The 18,478-nt window shown below is 38.8% G+C and overlaps 1 protein-coding gene and 1 non-coding gene across 18 annotated transcripts in view; one reads left to right on the top strand and one right to left on the bottom strand.

The window, feature by feature from the left end:
* Positions 1 to 202: 202 nt before the first annotated feature.
* The window catches only part of MLLT10 (MLLT10 histone lysine methyltransferase DOT1L cofactor), a 191,690-nt gene continuing 173,414 nt past the window's right edge, over positions 203 to 18,478 (top strand). For 8 of the 17 annotated variants that reach the window (XM_033100631.1, XM_033100636.1, XM_033100637.1 and 5 more), the window contains exons 1-3: positions 251 to 554; positions 727 to 886; positions 3,456 to 3,535. In XM_033100631.1, the coding sequence (XP_032956522.1) occupies positions 727 to 886; positions 3,456 to 3,535 (240 nt within the window). In that variant the 5' untranslated portion in view covers positions 251 to 554. Of the gene's footprint in view, positions 221 to 243; positions 581 to 726; positions 887 to 3,455; positions 3,536 to 16,357; positions 16,530 to 18,478 lie in introns of those variants that run through there. The other 9 variants (XM_033100641.1, XM_033100646.1, XM_033100644.1 and 6 more) reach the window with 7 other exon arrangements.
* Positions 2,087 to 2,160, bottom strand: TRNAT-GGU (transfer RNA threonine (anticodon GGU)). Its single transcript has one exon. It is a non-coding gene; the product is annotated as a tRNA-Thr (tRNA).

Below are 18,478 nucleotides of genomic sequence, written 5' to 3' on the forward strand. Positions count from 1 at the left end.
TTCTCCTCCCCTGCCCCTGAGGCCTCTTAACGGCGTGCACACGCAACCCGCGCGACTAGCGTTGCAGAGGCAGCCTTAACGTCCACGCCCCCGCGTGCGCGCCCCCGCGCCCTCCCGTTGGCTCGTTTCGGCCTCGACGCGCCGCCGGCCACACTCGCTCCCACCTCCCAGCACACTTCAGCGGCGGCGAGCGGCGCAGAGGAGGGGAAAGCGCCCGGAGGTAGGCCGAGGCTGCGGGCCAGGCGCGGCGGCGCGCACGCAGGCCTCGCCTCTCCCGGGCAGTTTCCCTCACGCCGGCCTCAGGGCGAGCGCGCACGCCGAGTGACGCTCGGAGGAGGAAGCGCAGGCCCGTTCCCCTCCCTCGCTGCCCCTGGCCCAGCGGGAGCTCCCCCAGTGCGCCTGTGCGGAGGCCTACTTGATTATGTGTGCCCTCTTCGGGCTCCAGCGTTAGCGGCCGGGTGGAGGTGGGGAGGGAAGAAGACGAGGAGGAGGAGGCGGTGGAGGGGAGGTGGGGGGAGTCAGCAAGGACATGGCTCCTGACTCCTGTGCGGAACGTGAGTGACTGAGCGGCAAAGCCCGAGTGAGCGAGCGGCCGAGTGGCGGGCGGGTGCCTGGGGCGCCGGGAGGGAGCGGGGGCGCGGGTTGCGGTGTGTGTGTGTGTGTTTGGGGGGGCAGCACTAACTGGCTTGCATGTGTTTTTTAATGGTCCCCCCAACTCCCTCTTAGATGGTCTCTAGCGACCGGCCCGTGTCACTGGAGGACGAGGTCTCCCATAGTATGAAGGAGATGATTGGAGGCTGTTGCGTTTGCTCAGACGAGAGAGGCTGGGCCGAGAACCCGCTGGTTTATTGCGACGGGCACGGCTGCAGCGTCGCGGTGCATCAAGGTAAACACCCAACCGCCCGCCTGGCCGAACCCGGCCTGCTTCCAACAGTCACCGCTTCCCCCACCTTGGCTGCAACTGCCAGTTCCCTCTCGCCCCTCCCCCCGCCCCGCCCCGCCCCGTTCTGCGGCCCGGGATTGACTCCGAGGGTCTGCGGCGGGGCGCAGGGGGTGTGCGTTGTGCATGTGGGAGAAAGTGCGTGTGGCCTGGACTGTCATGTGATTCGGCGCTCACTCTCTCAAGTGTCATTTGGCTGCAGCCTGCGCCCGGAGCCGTGGGTCTGGAGACTTTCCGAGGCTGTGTTTGGAGGAGGGGGGTGCGGGGCTTCCGAGGGGCGTGTGGGGGGCTGGGTGTGCGCCCCTCGGTCGTGTCATGGTGGCTGTGGGTGGGTTTGGGCACGTGGAGACCCCTCCCCCTTCATGCCCGCTCCCTTCTGCCGCAGTGTGTCAGAGGACTTCCTGTGGCAAGGAATCAGGCTCGGAACGCAACTCGCTGCGCTGGGGCGAGGGCGGGGGAGTGGGGGGCAAGGGGTCGCCTTGCCGCTTTAGATTAGGGAGGGAGGAGCCCCCTGCTGCACCCCAAGCTTTCTGGCGGAGACCCTGCTACTGCGGACGGGGAACTTCCTGCGGAGAAGACGGCGGAAGGTCGCCGCCGCAGTCGTGCTGCTGCAGGAGTGGGTTGGCTGAGCTGCCCTGGGCTGCTGGATGAGGCTGATCAGTGGCCGCTTCAGGCCACTTCCTCAGCTTTAGTGACTGAAGAGAAGAGGAGTTGGTGGTGCCACCAGTGACTTGGGGATCATCTTAGTTTATTTCTGGGTGTTAACAATCGGTGAGTTTTTTTGATTTACAAAAAGCCGAGGACACTAATAAGATACTTTTCTGGACATGGAAGTTTCTGACCTTTTCCATTTGATGTGGTAAGGAGTTGAGGTTGAAACAATTTTGATAATTTTTTGGTGGTTCTTATACTCTTTTTATTATTTACCAATTCGCCCCCTTCCCATTTCTGAATCTGGCATTGAGTGATGGATGTCAGGAGCTAAAGTGCTTTCTTTTTTATAGAATGGGAATCTCAGAACTGGGAAGGGAGACTTCAGAAGTAGTGAATTTAACTTAATCTGAGAATGCAGTTATTCCCATTTTCTTTTAAAGAAGAGCAAATTTGCACACCTATCTTTTTTTTAAAGGAGGGTGCAGCTCACAGTGGCCCATACGGGGATCGAACCAGCAACCTTGGTGTTACCAGCACCACGCTCTAACCAACTGAGCTAACCCGCCACCCTAAATAAAGCTATCTTTTTTAAAGAATAAAAACAATGTGTGTCCAAACTACATACTGATTTTAAGGCCTTAGAAAACAAGGTATATAGTATTTCTATTACAGTGTTTGTTGGTATTTGTGGAGGAATTTCTTACGAGTTGGATGAAAAATTATCAAGTTTTGATAAGTAATCCCATCTCAAAATAGAAAATATTCATTTAAGTCTTAATTTTTTTCTCTATTAGTATAAAATATACTTCTGAAATAAAATATAAGTTTTGGGCACTGATGTTATGTTTCTTGGCAGATGGAATGTTTTTACTCTGACATATTTACAAATTTTAAAAGGGATTAGAAGCTTAGCTTTGGGGGTTTTAAAAATTTGTGCTGATTTTACATTCTTCAATTGCCTTCCAGTGTTTTAGATATTTTCAAGTTTCCTCCGAGGAAGATCATTTGAGGATATCAATTGGATATTAGTGTTTTTAGGTTTTGGGGAAAATTGCAATTTTAGGTTAATTAAATATTAATATAACAATTTTTTTAAACAACTAGACTTAGATATGTGATATATACTCAGAACACTTGTTGGAACATTCACATTATATATTTAGAAGTGTGCACTTTTTTTTTTTAAATAATGGCTTTATTGAGATGTAATCCACATAGCATATAATTCACCCGCTTAAAGTGTACAATTCATGGGTTTTTACCACAATCAATTTTCAAACATTTTCATCACCCTAACAAGACCTTGGACCCCATTAACAGTTACTCCATTTCTCCCCAACCACTCTTTGTCTCTATAGATTTAGTTATTCTGGACATTTTATACAAATGGAAGCATTTCACTCTTACGTTTCATTTTTCTTTTCTGTAGTATCTGTTGCTCATTTTGAAAGGTTATTTGGAAATATTTTCCTTAGATTTATCTAAAATACTTGCTATTTAAACTGCAGGATATAGGCATGAATGAATGAATTTTTGAGTTAGTCTATGTAAAAAATCTATGTGTTAAATTTTATCCAGTATTTGTCCCATCGTAAAAGAACAAATAATTAAAATTTATAATGTTTTTACTTATTTAAATGAAATAAAAGATTGGCATTGTAACATTTTTATTACAATATACAATTTCAACTAGGTAATATATGTGATAAATATAAATATAAAATGTTTTAATTCTCTACAAAGCAGGTGGTTTACATGAATAGTTTGAGAGGTAATTAGTTGAATAGGGCTTGAACGCGCATTTGATTTTCCATAATTCCTTAATCTTAACATATTTTAAAACATTTTTACTTCCCAACAGCTTGCTATGGCATTGTTCAAGTACCCACTGGACCATGGTTTTGCAGGAAATGTGAATCTCAGGAGAGAGCAGCCAGAGTGGTAAGGAATATTTATCAAAAACATTAAATACTTCACTGAGTAGCTTAGGATGCTACACACTCATGTTTCAGTTTGAAGGGTTGCCAGTCTTTTGTTCAAATATTGAATTTGGGTCAAATATTGACTTGCAGTTTTAAACTGATTTTATAAAATCTGAAAAACAAATTGAACTACATAAGTATATGTTGATGGATACTTTGAGCAGATAAAATATAAAGTTGTATTTTGGGCTTTATTATTAGCCTTACTTACTGGTTTAAAGGTTAAATTGGCCAATCATAGTTAGAATATAATGGCAGTAGGACATAAGGAAGTTAAACTGATAGTTTGGCCAAGTTCTGTTTAATAAGTAAAAAAAAAAAAAGAATCACAAGAATTTAATGATTTATATTCTTTTTACTACATCTGCACATGTATAGTTTAACTTTGAATGCTCAGTATTTTCAGACATTTATGTTTGGCAAAGCAACATAAAGATCTTTCTTTTTTATTTGACTGGCTACCTTCTTTCTGAACACTTTTGTAAACCTCCTGTAAGAAAGAGGGGAGATATTGTTTATTCTTTGTGGCCAAAAGCATTTTTCCAGTTGAACTTTTGGAACTATCAGGGAGAAATAAATTTAATTCCCATTAATCATATAAAAGCATTACCATTTGCAATACGATAGTTCCTTTTGGTGTTGACTAGAGAATTTGACAGAAGGTAGAAGACAAACATTTCAACTTCTTTACATGCATAGTAAAAATAGAATCTTATTTTTGTGTGGGCAATGCCTGAACGAAATTCGGAACAATATTCTGTTGATATATTTTGTTTGTGTGTGAGAATGCACTGTAGTAGAATTATAGCTATTTTTCTAATGTTAGAATAATGGGAATTAGCAAATGGAGGATGAAATCAATTACATAAATTTTAGGACTTGATGAGGAATGTAGAGGTCTACTTTGTGTTTTTCGCCTCTTTGTAGCATGTTATGTTTTGGGGTTGATGGATCGGATCACCAAGCAAAGGAAGTTCTGCTTTAATTTATTAGTAAACACTGACAGTTAAGGTGAGGCTGTTCCAGGGGGTGTCACAGTAGATTCAGGGTCAGAGAAAAATTAGAAAGCAGAAAGGTGGGTAATAAGAGAGGGGGGATAAAGATGCTGTGAATGGGGAGTCTAGAATGCCAGTGTTATTTGTCTCAAATGCCACACTTGTTGCATCTTTTCCTTTATCACTGGGGGCATGGTCAACATACTGTGTTTCCACGAAAATAAGACCTAGCTGGACAATCAGCTCTAATGTGTCTTTTGGAGCAAAAATTAATATAAGGCCCGGTCTTATTTTACTATACTATAAGACTGGGACTAATATAATATAATATAAAATATCGGGTATGATAATAATGTAGTACCGGGTATAATATAACATAACATAGCATAATACTGGGTCTTATATTACTTTTTGCTCCAAAAGACGCATTAAAGCTGATTGTTCGGCTAGGTCTTATTTTAGGGGAAACAGGGTATCAAGGTAAATAATGTGGTTATCTTAAAAAGTATATTGGAGGATGCATTTTATTTCAGGTTTATTTGGTGAGATGTGGGGGCAATTAAAGGTTTTGAAGAAGAGGCACAAGCTCTTCTAAATTACTATAGTATAAATTATAAAAGATAGGGACCTTTGTAAGACAAAAACTTATTTCAAGCTTAAGAAAGAACATTTTATTATGAAGATACAGAAACTAAGAACCCGAACATGGAAATGTATACATGACTTAGAAAGGGAATTGAATTACTCTTAATCTTATTTCTGTTTTTCTCTGTGTCTGCTTCATTCTTTTCCTTTCTGCAGATTTATTCTGTGACTTCAACAATCAATAGCTAACTTTTTTGACTATTTACTGTCAGATTCTGTGCTAAATGTTCAATACCCATCATCTCCTTTAATTATTCTATCAAATCAATGAGGTAGACATTCTCTTATTCTCATTTTATGGATAAGGACATCATAGTTTTAAGAGAAATATATATCTAGTTGGAGTCTGAGCTGTGATTAATCTGTCAACTACCATGTTGTATGTTGCGTCCTGTGGTGAAAGATGGCCATACTTCAGTTCCTAATATTTTTTATTTCCTATCTCAAAAGACTAAATCTCAGTCTCTGAATCTCATCTTCCTTTCAGACAAAACAAAACAAAAAAACCTCTGGCTTTGCTTGGAAGAGATTAGGCATGGCTAGACAATAGGACTGAATTGTTTAGACACAGTTAGGGTGATCTCTGGGTTTCGGATAGCTCACTTCTCAGAGAAGGGGGAATTACTGACTGGTGATACCTAGACAGACACTGAAGAATAAAAATCCAGAACAATAAAGTAGCATTTTTAGACAAGTAGTTGGATAGTTTATAGAATGGATTTGAAAGGAGAGGTTAGAAACTGAAAGACTTAGGATGTTATTACTATAAAACTGTGAGTAGAAAGGGAGGGAATAGAAAGGAAGGGAGGGAGCATTTTGAAGGATGACATGACAAATGGATATTGGGTAAAGGAAGGAAGGGAAATAATCAAAGATGATTCTGAGATGTCAAGGTTGATCATTCTGTAATAGTGATACCATTAATAGAATAATAGTAATAGAGGAAATTTGAAGAGTAAGAAAATTTTTGATTTGGGCACATTGGTTTGATGCTGCTAGGATTTTTCATTGGATATTTAGGATTAAAATAATGGAGTCAAGTTAAAGTTGGAGCTACATAGAAGACTGGGAACCAAATAATATTTTTTCTTTGAAGTAAATATAGAACTATGGTGGATAGCCAAATGTGAGAGAGTAAGAGAACAGGTTACCAAGGATGGATAATGAGCTGTCAGGAAAGGAGAACCTGCAGGTACAGTAGCAACACAGTCAGTTGGTTTTTTAGGAAAGAATAGTTGATAGTGTTGTCAAGGATGCTGGACTAAGAAAAGTTCTTGAGACAGCAATTATAGTTCCCTGGTTTGGGCAGAACGCTCATTTATAGGGCATCAAAGAGAGTAGGTTGTAGGCTTAGATTGAATGTTGCAAAAGTAAAGAAAGAGGAAAATAATAGGCATTGAGGGCAAGTTTGCTTTTTTTTTTTTTTATTGGGGAAGGGGAGCAGTACTTTATTGGGGGAACAGTGTGTACTTCTAGGATTTTTTTCCAAGTCAAGTTGTTGTCCTTTCAGTCTTAGTTGTGGAGGGCGCAGCTCAGCTCCAGGTCCAGTTGCTGTTGCTAGTTCCAGGGGGCCCACCATCCCTTGTAGGGGGCCCACCATCCCTTGCAGGACTCGAGGAATCAAACTGGCAACCTTGTGGTTGAGAGCCCACTGGCCCATTTGGGAACCCACTGGCCCATTTGGGAATTGAACTGGCAGCCTTCGGAGTTAGGAGCATGGAGCTCTAACTGCCTGAGCCACTGGGCCGGCCCTGCTTGGTTTTTTTTTTTTTTTTTTTTTTTTTTTTTTTTTTTTTTATTGGGGAAGGGGAACAGGACTTTATTGGGAAACAGTGTGTACTTCCAGGACTTTTTTCCAAGTCAAGTTGTTGTCCTTTCAATCTTAGTTGTGGAGGGTGCCATTCAGCTTCAAGTTGTTGTCCTTTCAGTCTTAGTTGTGGAGGGCGCAGCTCAGCTCCAGGTCCAGTTGCTGTTGCTAGTTGCAGGGGGCACAGCCCACGATCCCTTGCGGGAGTCGAACCAGCAACCATGTGGTTGAGAGGACACGCTCCAACCAATTGAGCCATCTGGGAGCTCAGTGGCAGCTCAGCTCAAGGTGCCGTGTTCAATCTTAGTTGCAGGGGGCGCTGCCCACCATCCCTTGTGGGACTCGAGGAATTGAACTGGCAGCCTTGTGGTTGAGAGCCCACTGGCCCATGTGGGAATCGAACTGGCAGCCTTCGGAGTTTGGAGCATGGAGCTCTAACCGCCTAAGCCGGAGGTGGCTGGCCCCTGCTTGGTTTTTAAGGGAAGCTCTTTGTAGCTGGGTATTCATTGTTCAGAAAAATCACTTCAGTGGCATTATTCACCTCAAGTGTGAATATGTATTTTTGCTGAAAACTTTTTAGTGGACTTAAACTATTTACTAATCATTATCATAGTGGTTAGATGTTAAAATATTGATGACTGTTTTTGTATTTAACATGTATTTGTTCTTAATTACCACAGGCTGAAGAGATTTATAGAAATTTTATCTACATAGATAATTTTAATGAGATACAGGAAGGATATTTTTATATTTTAAGTATTCTACTTTGAAAACATGTTGAGAGTGGATCATGCAAAAAAAATACAATGACCAAAAGCCCATTACGAATTTGCATTATTTAGGAATTGTTAAATGAAAGCCTATTCCTTTCCTACAGGGTGAGCTGTAATTTTTTCCTACTGCTCTGCCTGTTTTTATTGCAGTTCTTCCTGGTTTCTTACAGGAGGAACTGCTGGATGGAATCAAAAGTGAGGTTTTAGGGATTGATCTAGGATTGTATTATTTTTTAGATTTTTGCTCAATGAAGATACATAATGCTAACAAATCACTATAAATCTGTAATACCATATAATTGTATACTTAACTGTATCAATTATATTTAATTGTAATTAAAATTATAGTCATATACATTTAATTATCACAGTTTTGAACAATATAGCATGTAAAATGAATACATATATATTCCGCACTCAGAATGAACAAATGTTATTTCTTCATATTTGCTTCAATTGTTCTCTTCTACTTACAAAAAAAACAAATTAAAAAATTAAGTTAAAGTATTTTCTGTACTCTTCCTCAATACTCTGAGTCAACCATTATCCTTTAGTGTCCGTTGGGCCCTTCTATAGATACAGTTTTCCAGTTTACTGGAATATAAAATATATGAAATATATTCCTCAGTTTATTGGAATTCCTTCAGTTTATTGGGATATAAGATATATGAGGAATGTAAGGAAAATGAGGAATAATTGGCGTATAACATTCTATTAGTTTAAGGTATACAAGATAATGATGTATGAATATATTACAAAATGATTACCACAGTAATTTTAGTTAAGTTCCATCACCTCACATAGTTGCAAAAATTTTTTCTTTTGATGAGAATTTTTTAGATTTACTGCTCTGTTAGCAACTTTCAAATACACAATACGGCATTGTTAATTATAGTTGTCATGCAGTACATTACATCCCCAGAAAGTTACCTTTTGACTACCTTCACTCATTTCCCCCAGCCACCACCTGCTGCTTCTGGTAACACCAGTAGGTTCTCTCTCTGAGTTTGGTTTTTTAGATTCCACAAATAAGTGAGATCATACAGCATTTGACTTCCTCTGTCATAATGCCTTCAAGGTCCATTTGTGTTGTGGCAAATGGCAGGATTTCCTTATTTTTCGTGGCTGAATAATATTCCGTGTGTGTGTGTGTGTGTGTGTGTGTACACACACACATATACCAACATCTATGTTTTTAGTACTTAATATTACACATTTATATTCATAAACACCATTTAGTATTGTGTTATTTTACAGGACTATACCATACTGTATATGTATTCTGCACTTGTGATATAGGTATATTGATGCAGACTGATCTAATTCATTCTTTTTATCTGCTTTTTAGTATTCTGTTGTAGAATGTACCACAATTTATTTAATTCCCTTATTGATTGTCATTTAGGTTTCCAGTTTTTTTCCAATCACAAATAGTGCTCAAATGAACGTCCTTACAAATTTAAGGATGGTACTTTAGAAAATACAGTTTAAGAATCTATATTGATAGGCAAGTTTTATTTATTTATATTTATAGTAATGACTGACACATCTTGGCCGATTTTTAAAATTTTGTTTTGTGTTACCTGTTTACCATACTTTCCCCATCTCTCTTTTCCTTCAGTCGGAGTAATTGAGTGTTCTTTATTTCTCTTTTGAAAAACCTGTACTGATTTGGAGGTTATATGTTTTATTTCTTTTTAGTGTTTGTCCTTAAAATTTTAAAGTTCATACTTTATATTTTTCTAAAACTAATTTCTGTACTCCTTTTGAACATATCCAAGGTTAGGATCCCTTTTACTCTCTCTCTTTTCCTTGCAAAATCTGTGTTACTATGTTCTGTATTTTAATTTCACCTTTTTTTTTTATTATTAGTTTCAGGTGTGCAAAACAATGCAATAGTTAGATATTTCACCCCTCACAAAATGATAACCACTTTCCCCCAATCTATTGCCCCTCTAACATTGTATATATTTATTACAGTTCCGTTGACTGTACTCCATATCCTGTGATTATATATATATTAAATTATAGTTGACATACAGTATTATTCAGCTTCAGGTGTATACTGCAGTGGTCAAGTATCTCCACCGTCCATGAAGTGGTCTCCCTAATAAGACCATCTGACACCCTACGAAATCTTTACAACATTACTGATTATATTCCCCAAACTGTCTTTTGTATCCCCGTGGCAATATTGTAGTTACCAAGTTATGCTGTCTAATCCTTCCCCTTCTCCCTGAGCCCCATCCCCCTTCCACTTTATTTTTAGTCTTCCAAATTAGTAGTTGTGTGTTTCTTTTTTTTTTTTTTTTTTAAAGATTTTATTGGGGAAGGGGAACAGGAATTTGTTGGGGAACAGTGTGTGTACTTCCAGGACTTTTTTCCGAGTTAAGTTGTTGTTGTTTCAATCTTAGTTGTGGAGTGCCATTCAGCTTCAAGTTGTCAGTCTTAGTGTGGAGGGTGCAGCTCAGCTCCAGGTCTAGTTGCCATTGCTAGTTGCAGGGGGCACAGCCCACCATCCCTTGTGGGAGTCGAACAGGCAACTTTGTGTTTGAGAGGACGCGCTCCAACCAACTGAGCCATCCGGGAGCTCAGTGGCAGCTCAGCTCAAGGTGCCGTGTTCAATCTTTAGTTGCAGGGGGCGCTGCCCACCCACCATCCCTTGCTGGACTCGAGGAATTGAACTGGCAACCTTGTGGTTGAGAGCCCACTGGCTCATGTGGGAATCGAACCAGCAGCCTTCGGAGTTAGGAGCACAGAGCTCTAACCGCCTGAGCCACCAGGCCGGCCCTGTTCTTTTTTAATAATCATCTACAATTTAGACTTAACATTACTGATTTTTTTTTTTTTGTTCAACTCAGTTTTTTGTTTCCCTTGCTGCTTTATGGATTGTTTTATCTTTTTGAAATTTTTTTTTTTTTTTTTTTTTTTTTTTTTTAGGGTTTGTGGTTAGTAAGTTGTAAGTAAGCTGTATCAGTCTTTTTATGTCTAAGAATATCATTATTTTGATTTCTTGTATGCTAGTTTGAATTCTAGGATAATAGTTGTTTTCCTGTAATTAAAGATTTTATTGTAGCTTGTCTTCTGGTGTCTATTTCTGTGAACAGGAAATCTGTTGACCGTCTGTTCTGCTTGAGAGAGGTGATCTACTTTTTCATTCTGAGGACTCAGTGTTTTTCTTCCATTTTGGGAAATTTTCTGCTCTGTGTTTTCAAATATTATCACCTTCCCATTGTATTTTTTTCTCCTGGAACTGTTACTTAGGTTTATGCTTGGGATTCCCATTTTTTCTTTATACCTTTTAATTTCCTTTTCATATTTTCTGCCTTATCGCTGCATTACAGATAATCTCTTTATCTCTGCCTTCAAATTTATGCTCATTTTTAATCTGTGAATTTCTTTTTCTGTGTGAATCATATGCAGAGTTTCTATTTTTATTTTTCAATTTGCTTTTTTTTCATAGTATCTTGCTATTATTGCCTTAAGGATTATATTCTTTCCTTTATTACTTGAACATTTAACATACACATACTTTAAAACTCCTTAGGGATTTTGGAATTTTTTCATTTGTTTTATTTGTTAACTCTGGTGGTAGATGTCTTCATATACTTTGTAATTTTTGACTGTGAGCTAATCTTCAGGAGGAGTTGTCTTCCTTAAGATTCCTTTTCCTCTAACCTGAGTTTGTGAAAATGTTACTGTGGGGAGCTTTGCATTTGTTCTGCAACTGTTAAGAATTGCCTTTGGCTGCTGGTAACAAAGACCAGATTATAATGGCTTCTACAAATTAGGAATTTATAAATTTACAAATTCTTTTATTCAAGTTCAGAAATGCATTTTAAAGCTTTTAGGACAGCTCTGTGAAGTCATTAGGGATCAGACTACTGTACAAACCTTAGCACATGGTTTCCATTTTCAGGGTTGTCCCACAGTCATAGCGTGGCAGCTGGAACTGTAGTCACTGACTGCAGAAAGAAGGGGAAAGAGGGAGGGTTAAAAGTGATTCATCTCCCAGCTGAGTTATGTTCTTAAACAAGTTTTCTTAGAAGCCCCACTCGACAATATATGCTTAATTTTACTGTCTCTTAATTGTTAGACTGCAAAATATAGGCCCATCGATGAACTGAATAAAATTGGAATTCTCTTAGTAGGCAGGAAGGGGAAAATGAATTTGGGTTGGTAACCAGCAGATTCTGTCACCATTTGCCCAGTGAGGTTCAAGCCTGCAGACCAGTTTTTGTTTGTTTCTTGGCTTGGATTCGTAGCCCCTTTAGTTAATGGATTTTGAGCCCCACACTCTCTCAGCATCTGCTTGAGTTTCCTGTTTTTCTATGGTGACTCCTCATGTCCAGAATAGGCATCTCACTTGAGTGTAGCTTCTCCAGTCTTAGTGGTCCAGGCCGTGTTTTTCTAGGACAGATTTCTCTTTGGTGGTGGGTTAGGCCCTTACCAGCTCCTGGCCTTGCAGGGAGCCCAGTTAGAGCTCTTCTGCACTTTTAGGGTCTATGCTGTTGCCATAGTCAACCCCAACCATAGGGTATGCATTAGATCCAGTACTGTCAGTGATTGCCTCAGCTTCAACGAATGTTTATTGTTTTAGCTTTTAAGTGCTTTTTAAAAATGTCTATCATCTGGAGATTAACCTTTATCTACATAATTGAAAATTGTTTCAGATTTATTTGTCTTTGATCTGTGTGCGAGAAGGCAGGATAGGGTAGCTATAGTTGATTTTTTTAGTATCATATGGTATAACTTTTTCCATTTTATTTCTGTATAGTTTTTTAGTCTGTATACTTTAAATAGAGTGGCTTCAAGGTTAAACGTTTGCTAACATTTTTTCTTACTGCTGATTTCATATCTAATATTTGCTTGTAAAAAATTCAGTATAGCATCCTAAGTTCCTATAGCTTTGAGATTTTGAAAAGTTAACATTTAGTGTTTACTACCATAGATAAAATAGCAAATAGCCAATTTCCCTTGTCTCTTTTCTTGAATTCCTTTCTTTCCTGTGAGAAAAGCCTACCACAACTTAGGTGCTTAATACTCGTTTGTGTCCTTTTCTAATCTGCCTACGGTAACAAGTAAGAGAAATGGGAACATAAGGGTACCTTGATATATTGCCCGGCATATGGTACCTGTTTATTCCATTTTTTTGGTTAAGATTTAATTTTTATGTTTATCAAAGTGATAAATGCATAGTCAAAGTCGTGTAGTACCAAAATCTTTCACACACAAAATAGTACTTTGCTGCTTGACTCTCGAACCCTCATCTCATTCCCCAGAGGCAACCCCTTTTTGGAATGAGTAAGCAGCTAGCTATTTTTGACAAATCATTTTTAGATGTTGCCTTTCAGTGTATCACAAATTTTGGTTAAATCAGTAGTGTTAAATAGTAATATTTACATGATTATAAGTATTTAAATATTTTGTTAATTTCTGAGCCAAGTGTACGATGGTTATTTTTACTATGATTATTTTCTTGTGTTAATTTCTGTTTTTTTCTTTTTGTCCTGGGATTAATAATTGTCTTATATTTTCATTTTCCTTGTGTTCTTTATTTAAGGCTAAATCTTTGTCTACACTCTAATCGCTTCTTCATGTAATCTTCCATTGGTTAGTAAAATTAGGTAGTCTGTAAATTCAATTTTCCTTTTCTTCTCTTTACCTTCTCCTTTCCTTTTCCTCTTCCTCTCAGTCTCCTCAACCTCTCCTCTCTTTCCTCCTCCTCTCCCTCTTCCTCTCCTCCCCACTTCCTTCTCTCTTTCCCTCTTCTTCTGCCTCCTCTCCTCTCCCTGTCTTCTTCTCTTTTCCCTATTCTACCTCTTCCCCCTCCTCTTCGACCTTTCCCTCTTCCTCCTTTCTGTTTTAAACCAGTAGACCTTCCTCTGGGTACCATCTCCCTGCTGCCATCTGGGCTGGTTTCTGTTTAAGCCTGGAGCTTCCCTTCACTGTTACCTTGGGAGTTTCTTCCTGCTTATTTTGGATTCCCTGTTTTCTAACCCCTTACTCCCCCATTTCTTTATCTTTAGTGGTTTATTTTCTTGTTTTGGTGGGCACATCTTGTAGCAGCTTCGTAGGAAAAGGTGTGTGGGAAGTCAATTTTTTAAAGATTTTGCGTGTTTGATAAAATTGGTAGCTTTACCATCTTGATTGATAGTTTAGCTGAATAGAATTCTTGGTTGGTAATCATTTCCCTTCAGAATTTGAAGATATTTCTCCATTGCTTTTTAGCGTTCAGTGTTTCTGTTAAGTCCCATGGAGTTCTGATTTCTAATCCTTTGTATGTGATTGTTCTCTGGATTTAGTATTTTTTCTTTATCCATCTATTTGTGATGTTTTTCATGGTAGCGTGCATTCCCTCACTCATTGTACTGGGCACACAGTGGCCTTTTGATTTAGTGAATCATGTTGGAGAACCTGAGTTCAGCTAAGAGAAATATTTTTTGAATTATTTCTTTGATGATTCCCACAGTTCTGTTGTCATTGTTTGTTTTTTCTGTATGTTTCTTTATCTGGATGCTGGACCTTTTGAACTAATCTTCTGATTTTTTTTTTTATGTTTGTGTTTCTTTTGTTCTACTTTCTTAGGCAGTTCCTTTATCTTTCAACCTTTAACTTATTTATTACACTTTTAATTTCCAAGGGCTCTTTTTTTCTTTTTTTTTAAAATTTTTATTGGGGAATATTGAGAAACAGTGTGTTTCTTCAGGGCCCATCAGCTCCAAGTCAAGTCGTTGTCCTTCAATCTAGTTGTGGAGGGCGCAGCTCAGCTCCAAGTCCAGTTTCCGTTTTCAATCTTTAGTTGCAGGGGGCGCAGCCCACCATCCCATGCGGGAATTGAACCGGCCACCCTGTTGTTCAGAGCCCACACTGTAACCAACTGAGCCATCTGGCTGCCCCCCAAGGGCTCTTTTATGCTCTACATGCTCATTTTTTATCTTTTGTTGTTTCTTGGATTCAGTATTTTCTCTTAACTATGAGTTTATTAATCAGAGAGTTTTTGTTTTGTTTCAGTTTTCTGAAGTTTTCTTTTGCTCCTGGGACTCTTTTCCTCAGTTCCTTTGTACTGTTTGTTTTGGTCTGTGTTATTAAAGACTTTGCTTAAAAATCTGGTTACTCTTAGCCATGAAGCTATGAAGCTCCTAATGAGTTGATTGGAAGATCTCTGTGTGGGCAGGGATTGTTGGCTGATTGGCTTCATTATAGGTGATCTAGCTTGGTTCTTTCATTAGGAGACCACCAACTGGTTAATTTATTCAGAAAAAAATCCTCTAGTCATCCATTTGGGACTGACCGACCGGGTTACCAATATTTTTTGATCCAGGTGGCTGCTGTAATTTTACTATTTAGAATTCGATTTTCAGTTAATTCTTTTTTTTCAGTGTGGTACCCCTTTCCTCAGCTCTGCCTGATGTCCCCAAGTCCAAATTTTCTTGTTTACCCTTTCTGCAGTTTTTAGGATGGCGGAAAGACCAGGTACCTGGTAATGTGTAGTAGAGAAGGAGCTTGGGAGGGGGTGGTGTTGATTGTTTTTCAGATTCTACCCAGTCCCTCCTGTTCTTAGCTTCACCTGAACCCATTCCTCCCAGATGCATATACCACCACTGTGCACCAGCAACTCCCTGCCTGCCGTGCCTGGGACCTAAAGTTCCTCCAGTTTCTGATGCTACGTGGTCTCAGACACATTGCTTTTGGGCTTGTCTTACTGCAGTAACCTTTTCTGATCTAAGTCATTTACTACTTGTCTCCTTTCTAGCTTCCAAAATTGTATAGTTGTTGTCTTCCCTTATGTTCTTTTTGTCTTTGTGGCTTTATGCCCTTTAATCTCATTTAGTGGAATTGTAGGAAGGAGAAGATGCAGTTTTTAAGTAGAATTAAGTACCTGTGCTTGTGATATACTCTTCCCATTTCTCCCAGGATCTTGTTTTATCTTTTAGTCTGTCTTTTTTACTTGATTTTTTGCCCCCACTCAGCTCACAAACGTTTGAATCTTCCCATAGATTCTACTTTCTCTTTACGTTTTTCACCTTTTTGTCTTTCCCCTTTCACTTTCTGAAAGAATAAAACCTTAGTTGATATCTCTGCTTTTTCAATTGTCTACTATAGTCCAGCCTCTTAGTTGTGCTTAATGATTGAGGTATTACTTAGTTTTCATTTTAAACAATAGCATATGAAATCTGCATTTGCTATAACACTCTGATCATGGATACTGTCCATGTTGTCTCTCAGTGACTATTATATAAATATCCGTGTACAAGAAAGTCTTTTAATAATTTAGCATCAGGAAAATTGTCTCCCTTGCAGATCTGGTATACTTCCTCCTTTTTCATAGCACATTCTGTTTTTCTTTTTGTTCTGGCTACCAGGCAGCCCAGAACCAAATCTGGTCTTTAGTTACATCAATTTTATTAATCTGATTATTAGTATATTTGTTTCCTCCTCCTCCTCCTGTGGGGTTTAGAACTTCACCTCTTATCTCTGTTTCTCTGCGTGTTGATTTCATTCTCTCATACTACAGACTCTCTACTTCATGAGGCTGGAACCATGACTGCTGGCAGCTCTTGGCTCTCATCTTCCCAGCCCCTTCTACCAGAAGAAGGGGCTCTCTTGAAGAAGCCTGGGAAGGACTCTGATTGACCTGTCTTGGATGATGTACCCACCATCCCTGTGGCTGGAGTGGGGAGGGTACTATGAATGGCAACCCTCACTAGAACTACATAGTTGGAGTCAGGGGTAAGAGAGTTTCCCTGAATCAGGGGGATGTCCCTCATGTTGATTTTATGTTCATTTTTCTATTTTTTTATTGTTATAATGCAGGTCCTTTATTTGTAGGCTGCCTCAGATCGTTTTCTGAAAAAATTTTAGGTATTAATAAGTACATAAAATATCACAAACTCCTATTCATTCACCCTTCATACCATTGCATTTGGCTGTTAAGTCCACCACTCTGGATTTTGTTAACTTCAAATGGCCATGTGTAAAATTTTTCCAATTTTCATTCTACTTGATCTACTTTCAGCATTTAAAACTATGATCACCCCATCTTTCTTGCAACTCTCTCATGACTTCTGGGAAGCCACTTTCTTTTCTTACCTCTTTAAACATTGCCTCTTGGTTCCTGTTTGGCATCACTTCCTTACTTCTTTAAAATTGAATTTACACGATTGCTTTTCTGGCCTGTTTATTTCACTACCTTACCTGAGGTAGACTTATGCCTGCTGTGGATGCCTCTGGGCATCAGGATCACCTGACAGTTGTTTTCGCCTTTACATCTGTATTTGCAATTGCCTTCTGGATATCTATCTAGGTGTCGGCATTTTAAATTGAATCTACTTCTCTAGTCACTGACATAATCTAAACCCTGTTTTTTGTCTACATTATTGTAAGTTTAAATTACTTAATTTTTGATACGGTGATGTATTAATATGGTGCAAAAAATGTAAAAAGATATACAGTGAAAGTTCTTTCTCTTAAATCTCTTGTTTGTCCAATTTTGCTTCCCAACTTCCCATTGTTGTTTGTTTCTCATTCATTTTCCTAGTTTATGCGTGTACATACTTTATATAACATAGTTTATGCGAGTGAATACTTTATATAATATTAGGTTGGTGCAAAAGTAATTGTAGTTTTTGCAATTATTTTTAACCTTTTAGACCACAATTCCTTTGGCACCAACCTAGTACATGTACAGACTATTTTTTTTTTTTTTTCTTCAACAGGGTAACACATACTTATTCCTACAGTGAACTTCTCCCTTATCTTCTCTCCTTTTCAGTATGGTCTCCCTCTGTTTCAAGATTATTTCCTACAAAGCAAATATGATTGTTGTTTCCCAGTTTCCTATAGTGTGTTTTTCCTTCTGCAAAGCAATAAAATTTTATTTTCTCTAATCCTGTTTTTTCATTAAAATTAAAAAAAAATTTTTAACCGTTGACATTCAGTATTTTATATCATTACAGGTGTACAGCATCATGGTTAGACATTTATGTAATTTATGAAGTGATCCCCTGATAAGTCTAGTACCCACATGGTACCATACATAGTTATTATAATATTATTGACTATGTTCTCTATGCTGTACTTTTCATCCCTGTGACTATTTTATAACTACCAATTTGTACTTCTTAATCCTTTCAGTATTTTCACCCAGTTCCCCAACCCCACTCCGATCTGGCAACCATCAATCTGTTCTCTGTATCTATGAGTTTGTTTCTGTTTTGTTTGTTTGTTCTTTAGATTCCACATGAAAGCGGGATCATATGGTATTTATTTTTCTCTGTCTGATTTATTTCATTTAGCATAATACCCTCTAGGTTCACCCATGTTATTGCAAATGGTAAGCTTTCATTCTTTTTTTATGGCCAAGTAATAATCCATTGTATATATGTACCACATCTTCTTTATTCCTGTACAGTTTTGTAACTATTGGTGCAGGGAAAATTTTTTTCAGGTCCACAGTATTTTCACTAAAAGTGTTGTATTTCACCCTTACACATTTAATTTTTGAATAGAGTATGGCTGAGTAACCCCCTCCAGCCGCCCCCAACAGTATAAAAAAATCTAGTTCTGTAGTTATTCAGTGGCGTCAGAAATTTATGGTAGTATACTCTAGAGCCAAATAGAAATTACAGCTACCCTAACGCAATATAAACTCATCTTTTTCCATCTATCTGTCCCTATCC

Source organism: Rhinolophus ferrumequinum (assembly GCF_004115265.2).
Source record: "Rhinolophus ferrumequinum isolate MPI-CBG mRhiFer1 chromosome 5 unlocalized genomic scaffold, mRhiFer1_v1.p scaffold_110_arrow_ctg1, whole genome shotgun sequence".
In the NCBI taxonomy this organism is placed as follows: Eukaryota; Metazoa; Chordata; class Mammalia; order Chiroptera; family Rhinolophidae; genus Rhinolophus; species Rhinolophus ferrumequinum.